Genomic DNA, 15,694 nt, shown 5'->3' on the forward strand with positions numbered 1-15,694 from the left:
ATTCTGAGGTGCAAGTACATTCTCAGACATCGCCGAATGCACAAGCGCTCTTCTTCATGAGCATTTGAGCGTGTGGTTAAAACTAGCCTAGAGCACCATCTGCTGTAAAACACTAACCTCAGAATCGATTCAGAGAGAATCGCAATGCATTCGGAAATTATCAGATTCGATCCACGAATCGTGATGCATCGATATATTGTCCCAGTCCTACCGTTTAATACCATACCACATAAGTTACATAATCTGGTTTAGTCCTTACTCTAAAAAAAAAAAAAAAAAAGCCTTGCACATGCTCCCCAGTTATTGGAAAGTTTTGTTACACTGGATATTCTGATGTTTGCATGAACAACTGCAGATGAACTCTGGTACATAGCATCAAATGGAAACATTTATGTTTAATATTGTGCATGGTCCCTTCCAAAAGAATAAAAATAAATCAAATAAACAAAATGCCAACTGTCACATTCAGATTTCTTGAAACTATTATAAACCAAAATAAACTGGTAGTTTACTGAGATTATATTCAAAATGCACATTCATAAACTAAAAAGTGGGTTAGAAGTATATAGCTAGTAAATGAGTGTAGTTCACAGTATAGTTGCAGTACAAAAAAACTTAGTAGTTTACTACTGTTACACTTAAAGTACTCTTAAAAGTAGGTCAATTTTGTCCAAGTACAAATACATTACTAGTACATTGATTTTTGTATACTTGCTACATAAACTGCACTTAGAAAATATATTTGAACTTTACTTAAGTTTACAATTCTGTTTTTTTATGGAATATTGCAGTATTTATTATAAATTATTTATCAGTGCCCATAATTTTCTTTAAATTCATGTGCCATGTAATCTTGAATCAGAATATCTTTCCCTCCCTCTTGCAGCGACATATCTTCTCTGATGATGAGGGCGGGGCAACCTGTCACTCAAATGAGATCCACCAATAGCAAACCACAACCATGCAATCAATTCCCCATGAACAAAATCAAGCCCCGCCCTACATTTGTTCTTGTTTGTTAAGCCTATCACTCAGATATACATCTCAACAGGGAAGAAAACTGTTTCAAGCTGACTTTAATAAAATTAACTTGAAGTATACTTCTTTTTTGTACGGGTAAATGTGAGCATTAGAATGGTCATGGCTGCCTTAAAAACAACGCTAATTAGTCCATGTTAATCATAACTAATATGTATAAATGAAGACCACAAAGTCTATACAAAACGTATATGAATTGCTTCAGTATCGCCTGGACAGTCTGTGAAGAGAGCTGCGTCATTACTTGAGTTCCTACTTTGTTGAAGGTCAAACTATTATAGTATTTATTTAGCTGCCCCTTGCTGCAAATGTCCAACAGCCCCTTCCTTTCTAAGTGGGCAGTTCTTGCCTGTAACTGGCTTTAACATACTTTATGGACACAGTCGACAGCCTTGCTTTGATCAACCAAGTCAGCTGAGAGGAATGTGACCATCTCTTGGCTTCTACACTGTCACATGGTTCTGAAACTAAGGCTAAAATAAAGTACTAAACTACTGCTTGCTGCACAGTATACAAGTACAAACATTACATATTTTTAAATGGTATGTGATGCATAACATATTAAGCAATGATGAATACTCCATATGACCTTATATCTGTCTGACACCGTGAATCAAACTATTGGCAGTGTCTGGATAAATAGTTCAAAGAATAGGAAAAATATTTCCTGAACAACAGTTTGTTGCACAAGCACAGCTTTTCTGTTTCTCTGTCTCAAAGCTAAGTCAGTCTCACCTGTCGACTGTCTCTCTGAGAGGAAGAGGATGAGGATGCACTCTTGTGAGTGGGGGTGGAGCTTTTGTGTAAGGGGGTGGAGCTTTTGTGGATGGGCGTGGTTCCCTTCTCCTCAAAGCTGGTGGCTCGGCTGTGATGGCGAGACATGATAGCGGCTGCGGTCTACCTTCTGCTCTCTCTTGACTCTTTTGACCTTTTTTATTTAGTGTCTCTTCTTGTCCCTCCAAAGCACAGCATGACCAGTGAATCCGTGTGCAGCCAAACTATTGAGATCTTTCACCTGAAACACAAGTGGTGGAGGAAATGAGAGTTAGAAACATGGTGACAGAGAGGTCGTAGAGGTCATTAGGGGTGTAAAGATGTAAAATTTCTCATGGTTCAGTTTGTACATCGGCTCTGTGGTCACAGTTTTAGTTCACTAAATGCACATTTTATGTCGCAATCTCTGATGTACCGGTTAGGAAATATGATGTGGAAACCTCCTATCAATTTATTCATTTTCTTTAGCCACAATTATAATAGAATTATAAAACAAATTCATATGAAACAGGGCTTGGTGATACTAATGACTTATAGTACCAGTGAATTATCTAAAAATATATTTTAAAAAACAACTAAACTTCACACAGAAGAAGCATCTGTGAAGCCAAAATGTTACTTCTTGAATATAAAATAACTAATGATGACGTCCATATTATGCAACTCGTCTTGTCTCCTCAATGTCAGGAAGTTCATATGGCCACAGCAATGAATTGCACAGATTATGAATGACTCTAGGGGTTGGAAATTAGATGGTCATTGATCAGAGGTCTGATCCAATCTGCATTGAGCAAGACTCATTATGTTTTTCGCCCTGTCAGTGTCATTAAGCAACACTCTATGGACCGTATGACAGTCCTTGAGTTATAGGCTTCACTAGGGTTGGGGATCACAAGGAATTTAACGATTCTGCTTCGGGTTCTATTTCAAACTAACAATTCCATTAATGATTCTTTTAGCAGGCCTATGCCCCAGTCTATATGTAAAATAAAATCAATGATATTTTAGTAGCATGCTTTATTGTTTCTTTTTTTAAATAAAAATGACATTTATTACAATAAAATTTAGTTCCAAATCAGTTGCACCACTTCACTAAAAGTCAAGGCATAGCAGGGTCCAATTTAACAATATCATGTGACAATATCAATTCAATTAGGTGTAGAATGATAGAAGAGAGAAAGACAAAACTGCAGTTAAAAATTTACCAACAGCATCAGCCAATTTAAAATTCTAAATAAAAAAATAATCAGGTATCTTTGGATCTAACCTGGAAGATAATAGGCGACTGCTAATATATATTAACACATTTAAAAAAAGTAACAAGTCAACTGTTACCTCATGATTTTACAACTAACTGGTGTTAATTTTGGGCACCTCTGGGGCCTCTGGTGTTTATTTTGAGCACCTTTGGGGCTTCTGGTGTTCTTTTTGGGCCTGTTTAGGGCTTCTGTTGTTCATTTTGGGAGTTCTGGTTTTCTTTTTGGGCACTTTTGGGGCTTCTGGTGTTCTTTTTGGGCACCTTTAGGGCTTCTGGTGTTCATTTTGGGCAACTGTAGGGCTTCTGGTGTTCATTTTGGGCAATTTTAGGGCTTCTGGTGTTCATTTTGGGCAACTTTAGGGCTTCTGGTGTTCATTTTGGCAAACTTTAGAACTTGGGCAACTTTAAGGCCTATTGGTGTTCATTTTGGGCAACTTTAGGGCTTCTGGTGTTCATTTTGCAAGCAGTCCTGGCTCTCTTGACAACGGCGGCCAGAGCATGTACATCAACCACGAAAAACTTAGTTTATCCATGACGACTGCTGGATTTTTACTGCCAACACGGATTCAACGGTACAGTTAAAATTATAATCAAGTACTTTCCATGTGCTTTAGTATGTTAGTCAACACATCAAAATAAGTGTACTTTAAAACATGACAAATGATTTAAAATGTACTTTAAGGTAAAACTTTCAACTTGACATTATTTTTAAAAGTGCACTTAAGTGTGTTAAGAAACAGTCATGACAGTGCTCTGTTTAAGTCACTTAAGTGGCCGTTTTATTTCATTAATATTATATTATCTGCATTCTGCAAGTACACTTGAAGTACACTACAAGTGCAAATTCAGTACAATTAAGAGCACTCCTTTTTCACAAGGGTAATTAGTCAAGTGCTCCTAGAAGAACTATTTCCATTCATAATTGTACTGGCAACTCCAGGCTTGTTCAAGTGATGCACTGAATAAATGTGCGTTTCGAGGAGGAAAGTATAGTTTAGGACATTCTGTGAGTACAGTGTGTAACTGTGAGTGTGTACGTGTGTACTATTGTACAGTATGTGTTATAGTCTCTGCATGTGTCTTCCTGCAGCGGTATTGATTAGTCATGCAGTACAGAGAGACTTTGACCAGCTTAATTAGACCCAGAGGAACACACACACATACATACATAGACATACACTCATCCTGACAGCTACAGTTGTGTGAGACAATTTAAGAAAAGCTGTTTCAATAGTGTGCACAGTAACACGTGAGATAACAGGATACATCTGTACTGGCCTTCCCAACACAAACATGCTTAGCAAGCACTCTGGGGAAAACACAAACACTGCATGAACACACACATCTATAATTTAAGGGCTTCCACCCCTCCTCCAGCACATTAACTGAGCTGCGGGAACCCGGGGGGAGATGCGGGGAAACACGCATCAGAAGCTCAAATCGCCACATGAAGCGCTAATGTTTCCCACAACAAATTATTCGCCATTTTCCCTCGACAACAGCTTCACACGCTGATAAATGAAGCCTTCACTGAGCTCAACTTAAATCTTAATGATTTGACTGATACACTGAATTGAAAGCACAAACTAGTATATTGATCTGTTTTCTTTTCCGCTTTTAGGTCTTGTCACACTTTACACCAGTGAGAAGAAAATAAACACACAGTCAGAGTTAAAGTGTGAAACACATCTGACAGTGTCGAAGCAGACTCTCTGGAGACAGTCCAGTGAAGTTGCCTGAAGATAATGAAGCACGTCTCAGGAATTATTTTTACTCACCTTCACAGCTGTAATAAATGGACACTTTGGATGAACTGAATGAATTAACGTCCTAATCCGAGGTGTAAATCAGAGATGCTCTGACCCAAGTTGGGTTAAAAATGGACAAACCCAGCAATTTGGTTGTTTTGACCTCGTGTTTTGGTTAAATGTTTGCCCAACCTGCTGGGTAGTTTTATTTAACTCAACTGTTCAGCTGTGCACAGATCCAGACGTTTATACTGGCTTGTGTAATGCCTTGAACATGAGCTGGCATATGCAAATATTGGGGTCATACATATTAATGATCTCGACTGTTACGTAACAGTCGATGTTATGTTGAGATGTGCCTGTTCTTCGGAGGTCTTTTAAACAAATGAGATTTATATAAGAAGGAGGAAACAATGATGTTTGAGACTCACTGTATGTCATTTCCATGTACTGAACTCTTGATATTCAACTATGCCAAGGTAAATTTTCAATTCGATGGCACCTTTAAGCACCTTCTCAAAACTATTCTGAAGCATGCTTCTATACTGTAAGTCAAATAGCGATGATCTAAGTGATATCAAAAATCAGACACCCATTTTACACAGCCTGCTGCTCATAACTGCATAAAGTGCTCTTGCCATGAGCGATGACGCTGTGGAGGCCGTGTCGGACCCCGTTAATATGCACGTTTTAGCCAGAAGTTTAGTCTGAATTGAACATGTTTCTACTTTCACATGCAACTGACTTGCATGTGAACTTGCACTTATGATAAACATGGTCGGCATCAATTCTAGTAGGCTACAACATAATTACTCTTTTTTTTAAAATGGTCTGTTTTCCCCTGCCATTGTTAGTTGAAGCTGTGTGTCAAGAAGGCGCGGCTGCAGAGTGAGTTTCTCCGCCTCACACGCAGCCTCAGAGGGAGAGAAATTCTCCAGTAACGTACAGAAACAGAATTGATAACGTCATAGTTGATCTGATTGCAGGCTTGTATAATAATTTAGCCGCTGGGCTCGTTACCAGGTTTTGGTACCCCCACCTACCTGTAGCGTTAACTACAGCTGGTTAAAGCCTCGCACACCCCGTCCGCGTGCAGGACGATCCGTGTGCACAACAGGCTTGAGAGCTTCAAAACAGAAGTCCACTAAATCCGTTTTTCCGCGCTCACGGCCAAAGGAGTATAATTTGAAAGGCTTGCATGCTCAACTGTGCACGAGATGCAGCGGAACATGGAAAATGAAGTATAACTGGTCCTTTATGCCGGTGTAATGGCAATCGCGCCTGCCTATTACTCGGCCTAATTTGCAGCACAATCGGCTGATGCCGATTAATTAAAAAATGACAAAAATCGGCCCAATATATCAGCTGGCCGTTCATTCGGTCGACCTCTAATTCAAACTATTAAAGCATGAACAAGTATATCCATTCAACATCTACAAGTCTTTATTCATAAACTTGTTTTGCCATTGAGTAAACTTTTGTGCCGTTTAGTTGCTCTGGATCTGAGTAGCATATTCAGTTCAAGCGGACCAAAGTACCAAACAGATCTAAAGCCAGAAAAACCAGCCTGTGCCGCTGGAATATTCCACTGTCAGAAGAGAAGTGAGTAATGGAGGCCAGCAGGAATGTTTTACGAAGTAGATTATGATAATCAAGGACACAATGCGCATTAGCCTAGAACAATGTCATCTTCCCAACAGCTGATGGAAAATGAAGAAGTTGTTCACACAAAGCTCCATCTATGTCACTGTACATTACCACAACACAAAATACGTAGTGATTAGATCCTCTTCATAAGGGCTTCTAATGAAGCCCCACACAAACAGAAAGAGGAAGACTCAAAGGTGGTTACTGCAGTAACATAAAAAGTGGAAGAGAAAAAAGAGAAGTGTTCAATTCATATTTATAATTAGTAGAGATCTGGTACACTTACAGAAATAAACACTGAGCAGGCTGGAATGTGTCATTTCTGCACCACTTTTTGAACTGCAAAAATAACGACTGTTTTCAAACAAGATTCCGAAAAGTTTTCCATTGGGTGGAGCTGCAGGGATGATGTATTTTTATAGGCCAAAACCCCCAAAAGAGTTAGCATTTTAGCACTTCCATTTTATCATCCTGAAGTCAGTAAGTTGTTTGAATGGGACTTCAACCTCAAGATATTTTATTCTGAGATATAAAATACATCAGCAAAATTATTTGCAATCTTTTTAAGTCTTGAAAAAGGGCCTTGCAACCGTGGTGTAGTTTGTTTATAGCCTACGTTTAGTTTTTTCCTTCTGGCAATTGTATTTCCTCTAAAAAATGTTGGGTTAAAAACAACACAAGTTGGGTTGAAAATGGACAAACCCAGCGATTGGGTTAAATGTTTGCCCAACCTGCCGGGTAGTTTTATTTAACCTAACTATTGTTTAAAAATTACTGTATTGTTTGCTTGAAATGAACCCAAAACAGGTTGGAAATGAACATTTATTAATAAGTTTAATGAATAATAATTAAACAATAAACATTTATTAAATTGCTCATTAAAACATTTTCACCTTTTTATTATTACTGTTGCCTCTGGTAATTATGTCTGATTTTTAATTTCCAACCTATTTTGGGTTCATTTTATGCCAGCCACATAGTAATTTTTAACAATAGTCGGGTTCAATAAAACTGCCCAGCACACTGGACAAACATTTAACCCAACCGCTGGGTTAAAACAACCCAATCACTGGGTTTGTCCATATTTAACCCAACTTGGGTTGTTTTCAACCCAACATTTTTTAAAATCCAGAGTAGGATTCAAAAATGTGTGTGTTCATTTGTTTAGATTATCATGATGAACAAAACGTGTAAGAATCATAAACTTTTGTTGGTCACTGAGATTATTTTCTGCAATAATCCAAAAACCAATGGAAGAATCGAGGGAAACATAGTGACAAAAATACATCATCACTGTAGCGCTCTCTTCCAACTACAAGCAATCATTAGTGCCGATCCCACACAGACCCTCTGGCTCCCACTTCGCTTTCTGTCTGCTTCTCTGTCCTATATAAATAATGGCAAACTTTTACTGTTATTGCCATATCTTATTCTAGTTAACCAAATTAGCTTTTCATATGCTAAGATAGTAGGCTTAGCTGTTAGCTAAAAGCATATCAAATTAATTGAAACCATGAAGTTTATACAATTTAGCAATTTATTAAAAGCTTAAGAAAAACTAAAATTTTAGGGCCTAAAGCAGGGGTCCCCAAACTTGTTCCTGGAGGGCCGGTGTCCTGCAGAGATTAGCTCCAACTTGCATCAGCACGCCTTCCTGGAAGTTTCTAGTATGCTTAGTAGGACCTTAATTAGCTGCTTCAGGTGTGTATGATTAGGGTTGGAGCTAAACTCTGCAGAGACACCGGCCCTTCAGGAGCAGGAATGGTGACCCCTGGCCTAAAGGATTCCATTTTATTTGATCTTAAATTCTGTTTTATTTTTTCCCAACTTTGTTTATGGAATGTATAACTGCACTTACAGTCGAGAGTTCGGGGGCAGGGAGCGCGAGATTTAAAGGGGCCGCAGCCTGAATCGGTGCATAGTTAATGATGCCCCAAAATAGGCAGTTAAAAAAATGAATTAAAAAAATCTATGGGGTATTTTGAGCTGAAACTTCACAGACACATTCAGGGGACACCTCAGACTTATATTACATCTTTTCAAAAGACGTTTTACGGCACCTTTAATTTCACTGGATTACATTTTAATGGTATATATTAATTTATAATGGTTTGATTAGGTAAATGGTTTATTTAAATGTAATAATCAAAAAGCATGTCTAATCAATTGAATTTATTAACAACTTAATAATTAAGGGCTCCAGACTGTGACCTGTTTCTTGCCAGTGAGAGTCAGTTTTGTTAGAGGCCACCACAGCTCCGATCAGCTTCGACCAATATTAGACAGCGCAGTGTGAGCTCAGAACAGGTTTGGGCTGATCTCGATCATTCAATACTGCTACTACACAGCATTGGGAAATCAAGTGAGAAAGTATTTGAATTCACCGCAGTATTAATAACACTGGTGTGAGATCTAGTGAGAAGCATTCAAATTTGATTAAGTGTATAGACCTCCTTTTGATATATTCATGTAAAAGTTGCCAAAATCGGTGATAATACGCACTAATCTGTAAATTCCATTTTTATAACTGGATTCTTTGATTTAATCCACATTTTCCATATTGCAGAAATTATAGAGCCCTACTATACTAAAAATAGTTTCAAATTTTCAGACGCCCTGTGTCGTTCACCTGATATGTGATACAGAAATTAATGATTAAGTTTATACTATAAAGCAAACTTATATAACTTAAAGTACCAAACACAACTTAGAGAAGTAAATAATGCTGTTATCTCTCTCTCTCTCTCTTTCTCTCTCTCTTTATATATATGGCATTTGTGAGAAACTAAAGTTCCAAATGACCTGTCAATCAAACTGACCCAACAAAAAGCTCCTTCTTAAACACACAAGTGTCCAGTTACATCTGATACAGCCCCTCTCCACAAGCAGATGATAATCAGAAACCACTAGCCTATAATTAATGCAACGGTTAACAAAAGAGGTAATTACTCACTAAACAGAAGCTCTACTAAGTCTATAAGATGTCTAAGCCTAAGACCAACATAATCATGCAGATTATAATTCAGAGTAATATTTATCTAATATTCAGTTACTAAGAGTTACTCAGGTAGAGTAACACACTGGATTCACAGCAAGTGTTAAATATTAATGTCCCTGAATAAGGTAATTCAGAAGCATATCCTGTGAGATTTCCTGTTAGGATTCATCAAGGTGCTGCCGTAATTATTATTTTTAGAGCTTTTTTAAATGAAATCCTCCTTAGGAGCTGCTCTAAACGAGGCACTCCAGAAGCATTTCATCTTTGGTCATTCCTCAGGACCTGCTCTGTGAATTTGGTTTATCACATACCCCATTCAGAAGCATTTCATTTCCACTTATGTTCAGTCAGTAATTAGATTGATTTACAACATTACACAGTAATGGCTCGTGGTTTCAGATCGGATAAGACCAAAAGTGATGTTAATTGAAGGAGTGCTCCGACTGTGAGCCATTTGTGACTGATGAGTCTGAGACTTTGAGATTGAGTGGTTTGGACCGATTCGTTAAAATGACCCAACTCATGAGTCATTTATTTGTGAATCAGACTGAAACCGGTTCTGAATTAAGACTATTTTAAACATATGTAAAATTAGGCGGTAACTGAAAGTGGAATTTCTAAACTTTATTCACTACCTTGAAGAATATCAGTATTCAATACCATTTTTGAAACCACAATGAAAGATTTCCACTATATTCAGGGCATACATTTTGAAAAGTTAATTTACTTTTGACCATAAAGTATTTCCTTGAACTGAATCACTGCTCACAGCCCATTAGCTCAGAGTCGGATTATATAATAATAATAATAATAACGTTAAATTATTATTATTATTATTATTATTATCATTTCTAACACAGAAATGTATTCCTATTATAATACAACTGCAGTGTAAAATAATGATAAAAAAGGAATATTTCACAACAATATTAATTATTTTACTTTACAGAAGTTAAATTGTAATTCTAGTCTTAAGTGTTAAACCGCCCAGCTTTTATTTTGGTGGAAAACTACTGGGAGACCTTTAGGTGTCTGTATGACAAGTTAACAAATGCTTCTCAATACAAATCTGTCTGAATGCATGAAATGCTGCAATCATATGTCCACCAAAATTTTGGAAATGATGACACATTGTGTTCCCAAATCGCTAAACTCACAGCACATGGAGTTCCCGGCATTTACTGTGAACTGAGCCGATCTGAGATGCAGAAAAATAAAACAGACTTATTTAATCAAAATAAAATGGAAAAAATAAGAAAATATTATCCTGAGCCATGAAGGTAAAATTAGATCCCTTCTGTTTACCAAACACATTTATGAAGGCTGATTTCTAATCATGATTAACCTATTTATGGAGAATCACATTTTATGTCAAAGTTAATTTTGATTTGTATACTTAGAATTACTTAATCCCAACCCTGTCAGAAATTCCCAAAATGTAATAATGTAATATTTTCTTTTTTTCTGTTAACATTTTCATTAAATGCATCAGTAACATTTAAAGTCTTTCAGCTTCCCTCATCGCAGCATCTGATACTGATTTCCCTTGACTCAGCACAATCCTGCCAGCCTGGAAAACGGAAAATCCTTCCTTCCACTGTTAACGGAACTGGGTTCAGTCTTCCATTTATCTCACATATTCGACTACAGATTTTCCGTAAACTATCCCTCAGCACAATGGAGATTGATGAAGACCTTTAGAGAATGTTGCTGTACTCAACTGTGTGTGTCTGCTACATTATTGTACTAAGTGAACCCCCCACACAATGACTAAGTCACTACTGGTGTGAGGTCTGAGGGGCCCACGTGCCCCATACTGTGCACAGATCAGCTTCACTGTGAGCTCCAGCCATTTAAGACCTCATAAATGTCACTGTGAGTCAGCTCTAGCAACAGTCAACAGTACAGGACTCAATATGTATGTCAGTTACTAGTGTTGTCACAATACTGGAATTTATAACTTTGATATGATTCCTTGAAAAATATCGATATTCGATACCATTTTTTAATACCGCAAGGAAAACTGCCATATATACATTTTTAAAATAATCTCATAATTTGTTTTTTATAATTTGGGTATTTTTGTTGCAAGTTTTCACGCAGCACAACAGGGAGGCTTTATTTAGGACTTTGAATTTACAAAAAAGACAAGTAAACAGTAATAAAATAAGAACAAATAAACAAATTGCAAACATTAACACAAATAAATACAATACTAGAATGAAGAGACAAATGAAATAAAGATGGCTTTAAGTTTTTCAGGTAGGCCTAACAGTAGTATTCAGGAAAGAAATACTACAGAAATTTTATATATATATATATATATATATATAAATAAATAAATAAATAAAATAGTACTGAATCATCTTTATTGTAAAAATTAAATACAGATTAATTCTCATAATTAAAGTTAAAAAACTGTGATTTCCTTTTCTTCTTTGATTAACATGATGGACAACAACAGGTATATTAGTCTGCTGTCACTTTAAGAGTTTATGCACGGATCCAATATACTGTTACACAACATGTGTTTTCTCTTCTTCAACAATCTACGTTCCAAAACTGTGTCTATGTGACTACTCACAGAGACGGGCATTTGGACAATTTTGTGTGTATTTGACCATTTAAAGCTGCAGTCCGCAACTTTTTTTGGTTAAAAATTATCCAAAATAAATTTTTGAGCAAGTGCATAACCAGCCAGTGTTCAAAACTATCTAATTATCTTGTCTCGATTCACAACAGTAAGCTTGTAATAATGTTTTATAATAAGAGCGACATGGCGGATTTTCGCAGGAAATTTGAGCATGCAGCCTCTGTGCGTAGGGCTGGGGGATATATCGCATGTGATTGTCAAACGCATTTCGTCAGTAAAGCCGGTTCCCTGATTACCGCTAAATCGCCATCACCTGCTTTCGAATGGAGCGGCATTTAATAGACAGAGCCGTAGATCACTGATAAGCCACGCAATATCGCGTTCATTATCGAAGGCGATTCATGCGATTCATCTGTGATATGAACGCGATATTGCGTGGCTTATCAGTGATCTAAGGCTCTGTCTATTAAATGCCGCTCCATTTGAAAACAGGTGATGGCGATTTAGCGGTAATCAGGGAACCGGCTTTAGTGACGAAATGTGACAATCGCATGCAATATATCCCCCAGCCCTATCTGTGCATCATTACATCACGTCCGTAAACAGAAAGGAGTCCCGTCGAGAGGCTCAGTTAAATCATGAGGAAGCTGCCGGTAGCGACACATTTATAGCCTTCTCACAGCAACTGTTAATTAAACTTATAATTTTGATGGCAGATTGTAATCCAGAAATGTCGAAATGACAATCATCAGTGACAACTGGAGATTCAGCCGTAGCCAAAAAGCAAAAGACTTTGGACTGTGGAGTGACTACAGAAATTGAAATCTACAGGTAACGCTAATACACACTAAATACACAGTCATGCAATGCTGATGTTGTTAACAATAACAATTTGAGAACAAAGTATAACAGAAATAATAATTTGCACGGTTTGGCATGATCCGAGCTAAACGATCGTTAGATTTAATCATCATTGGCAGCGTGATTTATTGTAGGTCTAATGCTTTTTTCCTCAGTTGGTCAAAACAAAAGTGGCAAACATGTTACTTACTTGTTCAGACGATATTTTCCAGTGAAAATTATTATATTGGACTAGGGCTGGACGATATGGCCAAAATTTATATCACGATATAATTCTTAATTTCGGTCGATACGATATAATTCCGATATCGATATGAACTATATAATGGCCTCAGAAAAACTGCCAAGAACGGCCACAACGTCTGAAAAATGAATTTGCCAAATCTATGAAATCTCTTCCTATAAAACTATATAATATTTAAGAAATAAAAACAGTACAAATTTATGTTCAGCTTTTATTTGTATTTAGCCTTCATACAAACATAAAAAATAAACATAAGACTCACTCACTTTTGTAATATTAATATCTTTAACATTAAACAATAACGTAGGCTGATTTTATTATCCTTAATATAGATTAAAACAAAAGTGCTTCAGCCAAGATAAAAATTGTGAACAGTAAAAACAGAAAAAAAACAGTGAGAAACAACCAAAACACATTGCTGGGGCAGGAACATTGTTGAGTGTTGATGACACTAGGGGTGCAATGCTTCAAATTGCTCATGGTTCGGTTCGTATCACGGTTTTAGGGTCACGGTTTTGGTACAGTTCGGTATGTGCTATTAGCATGTACCGAAACCGTGACCCTAAAAATAAGACTACTGTCAAATAAAAATAAAGAAAATAAGAACAAACGATCAAACTACAAGCAAATAAGTACATCACAAATAAGTACAATAAAGCAAATATTCAAATAAAATAAACAGTGCTTTTCAGGTTTTCAGGTATCTAACAGTAGTTTTCAGGTACAGAATGGATAAAGTAATCACATATAAAATAACACTGCATATTATCTTTACTGTATAAAATAAATAATATTAATCATTATTGAAGTTACAAAAACTATTCAGTCAAGAGCAGTGAGTGATTTCTTTGTTATTTGTTGTTTGATTTAACATTAAAAACAGGCAGCAGGAATATTTTTTTTCCATTTAAGACATGCACGATCCAGTAGCTACATATACTGTTACACATGCGATGTCTTTCTCGACTGTTATACGTTCACTTAAGACATAACCGACTATATTTGCTAGGATACTCGCCATGACGGGCATGTTGACTTATTTTTTGTATGAATTTGTCCGCCGAAGCGCAAGACTTGAAAGAGAAGTCAGTATTTGCGCGCTGACTGGAATAAGCGTGTGCGCGCGTCGCATGAGCGCACACAAATCTTCTCACAGCGCGTGCGAGTTCTCTTTCGCGTCTTGTTCTTGAAGGTTTAAATCAGCAAAGCTTAAATGAGTTTAGTTTAAAACAGATAGCATCGTGTGCTGTTCAGGTCTCACCTGCGCTCGCGCGCTATCAACACCCGCATGATAACGGCGTAAATGACTGGACATTACAGCAGACGGCACTAGCTGTTAACAGTTTACAAAGAGGAACTGTTTTGTCCACGCTTTTTGATTATCGTTGTTGTAACATTTTGCGCATCCATCGACTGAAACATACATTATCTGAACTCTGTCTGTCTGTTTTCCATGTTGCTATTTTAAACAAACCATATTAACGCTGAGCACTAGCTGATGGCTGCGTGTCTCTGTGGTGTACGTCATCACGCCAATGGCCAATCGCGTTCTGCTCTTTCTAACGGCTGCGCCTCAAGTAAGTGAGAAATGTTGTAATGTATATATCGAAATACCGGAAATGTGTTTAAAAATCATATCACCGTTATCGAGAAAAATTATATCGCGATATATATTGATATTGAATTATTGTCCAGCCCTATATTGGACGTTCAAGATGTAGAATCTGTGATTCTGAAGTTCAGTATCCACACCGGTGCGGTGACTGACAGCAAGCATTAGATTCATCCGCGCTGACGAGCTGTGCCGACACACAACGCACGTACAGATAACTGTTCCGCATATGACTGCAATCGCATGTTTCAAACAGAGATGGTGACAAAGAGGAAAAATCGCAGACTGCAGCTTTAAGTTTAATAAGCCATAAAAAAGAACTCAATTGGGTACTCGCAAGCTGCTTGAGAGGCAGCTTTTGTTGGCATGCACAAAACCTGTGGGAATAAGTAAAATTAAGTGCAATATCCACAACTCCAGTGAGTGAGAGGAGGCGGGTGTGTGTCAATTCACCATATGAGAAAAGAGAGAACGAGAACGAGAAACTGGTATCAGTGTATCAGTGATGCTGAAAATGAGTATTGGAATTGTTTCAGATATTTCAGTGTCAATATGAAGAGTTGGGTTCGAGTCCACCTTATCTGAGTTCGATTCGAGTCCGAGTCTTTAACCAATCAAGTCAGAGCCAAAAAGGGCAGAGTGCAAGTCCAACTAAACACTACTGTACATCAAGTCAATATCTTAGGCTTGTTTTAACTATATTTTTTTTATTTCACATCATCTCATTAATAGCATCCTGCTGAGCATCCTGAAAGTCACCATGTAACAAAAGTCATGGCTGACTTGACCTCTGTATTGTGACACATTTCTGAGTGAAACAGCTTTTCTAAAGTGAAAAACTATAGAGCAGGACTTGACTTTATCCAATGATATAAATTCAACCGGTAACCAGGTTACTTTGATAAAAGGGAACAGTGTATT

At 37.3% G+C, this 15,694-nt stretch overlaps 2 protein-coding genes across 11 annotated transcripts in view; both read right to left on the bottom strand.

Moving 5' to 3' along the window:
* Positions 1 to 15,694, bottom strand: part of osbpl6 (oxysterol binding protein-like 6) — a 78,137-nt gene that overhangs the window by 45,632 nt on the left and 16,811 nt on the right. For 9 of the 10 annotated variants that reach the window (XM_067410104.1, XM_067410105.1, XM_067410098.1 and 6 more), the window contains one exon: positions 1,774 to 2,053. In XM_067410104.1, the coding sequence (XP_067266205.1) occupies positions 1,774 to 1,920 (147 nt within the window). In that variant the 5' untranslated portion in view covers positions 1,921 to 2,053. Of the gene's footprint in view, positions 1 to 1,773; positions 2,054 to 4,848; positions 4,911 to 15,694 lie in introns of those variants that run through there. The other variant, XM_067410103.1, reaches the window with a different exon arrangement.
* rbm45 (RNA binding motif protein 45) overlaps positions 1,946 to 15,694 on the bottom strand; it is a 47,844-nt gene continuing 34,095 nt past the window's right edge. The window contains exon 10 of the mRNA XM_067410111.1: positions 1,946 to 2,053. The gene's annotated coding sequence lies outside the window, so the exon portion shown is untranslated. The remainder of the gene's footprint in view (positions 2,054 to 15,694) is intronic.

Source organism: Chanodichthys erythropterus, chromosome 14 (assembly GCF_024489055.1).
Source record: "Chanodichthys erythropterus isolate Z2021 chromosome 14, ASM2448905v1, whole genome shotgun sequence".
Taxonomy (NCBI): Eukaryota; Metazoa; Chordata; class Actinopteri; order Cypriniformes; family Xenocyprididae; genus Chanodichthys; species Chanodichthys erythropterus.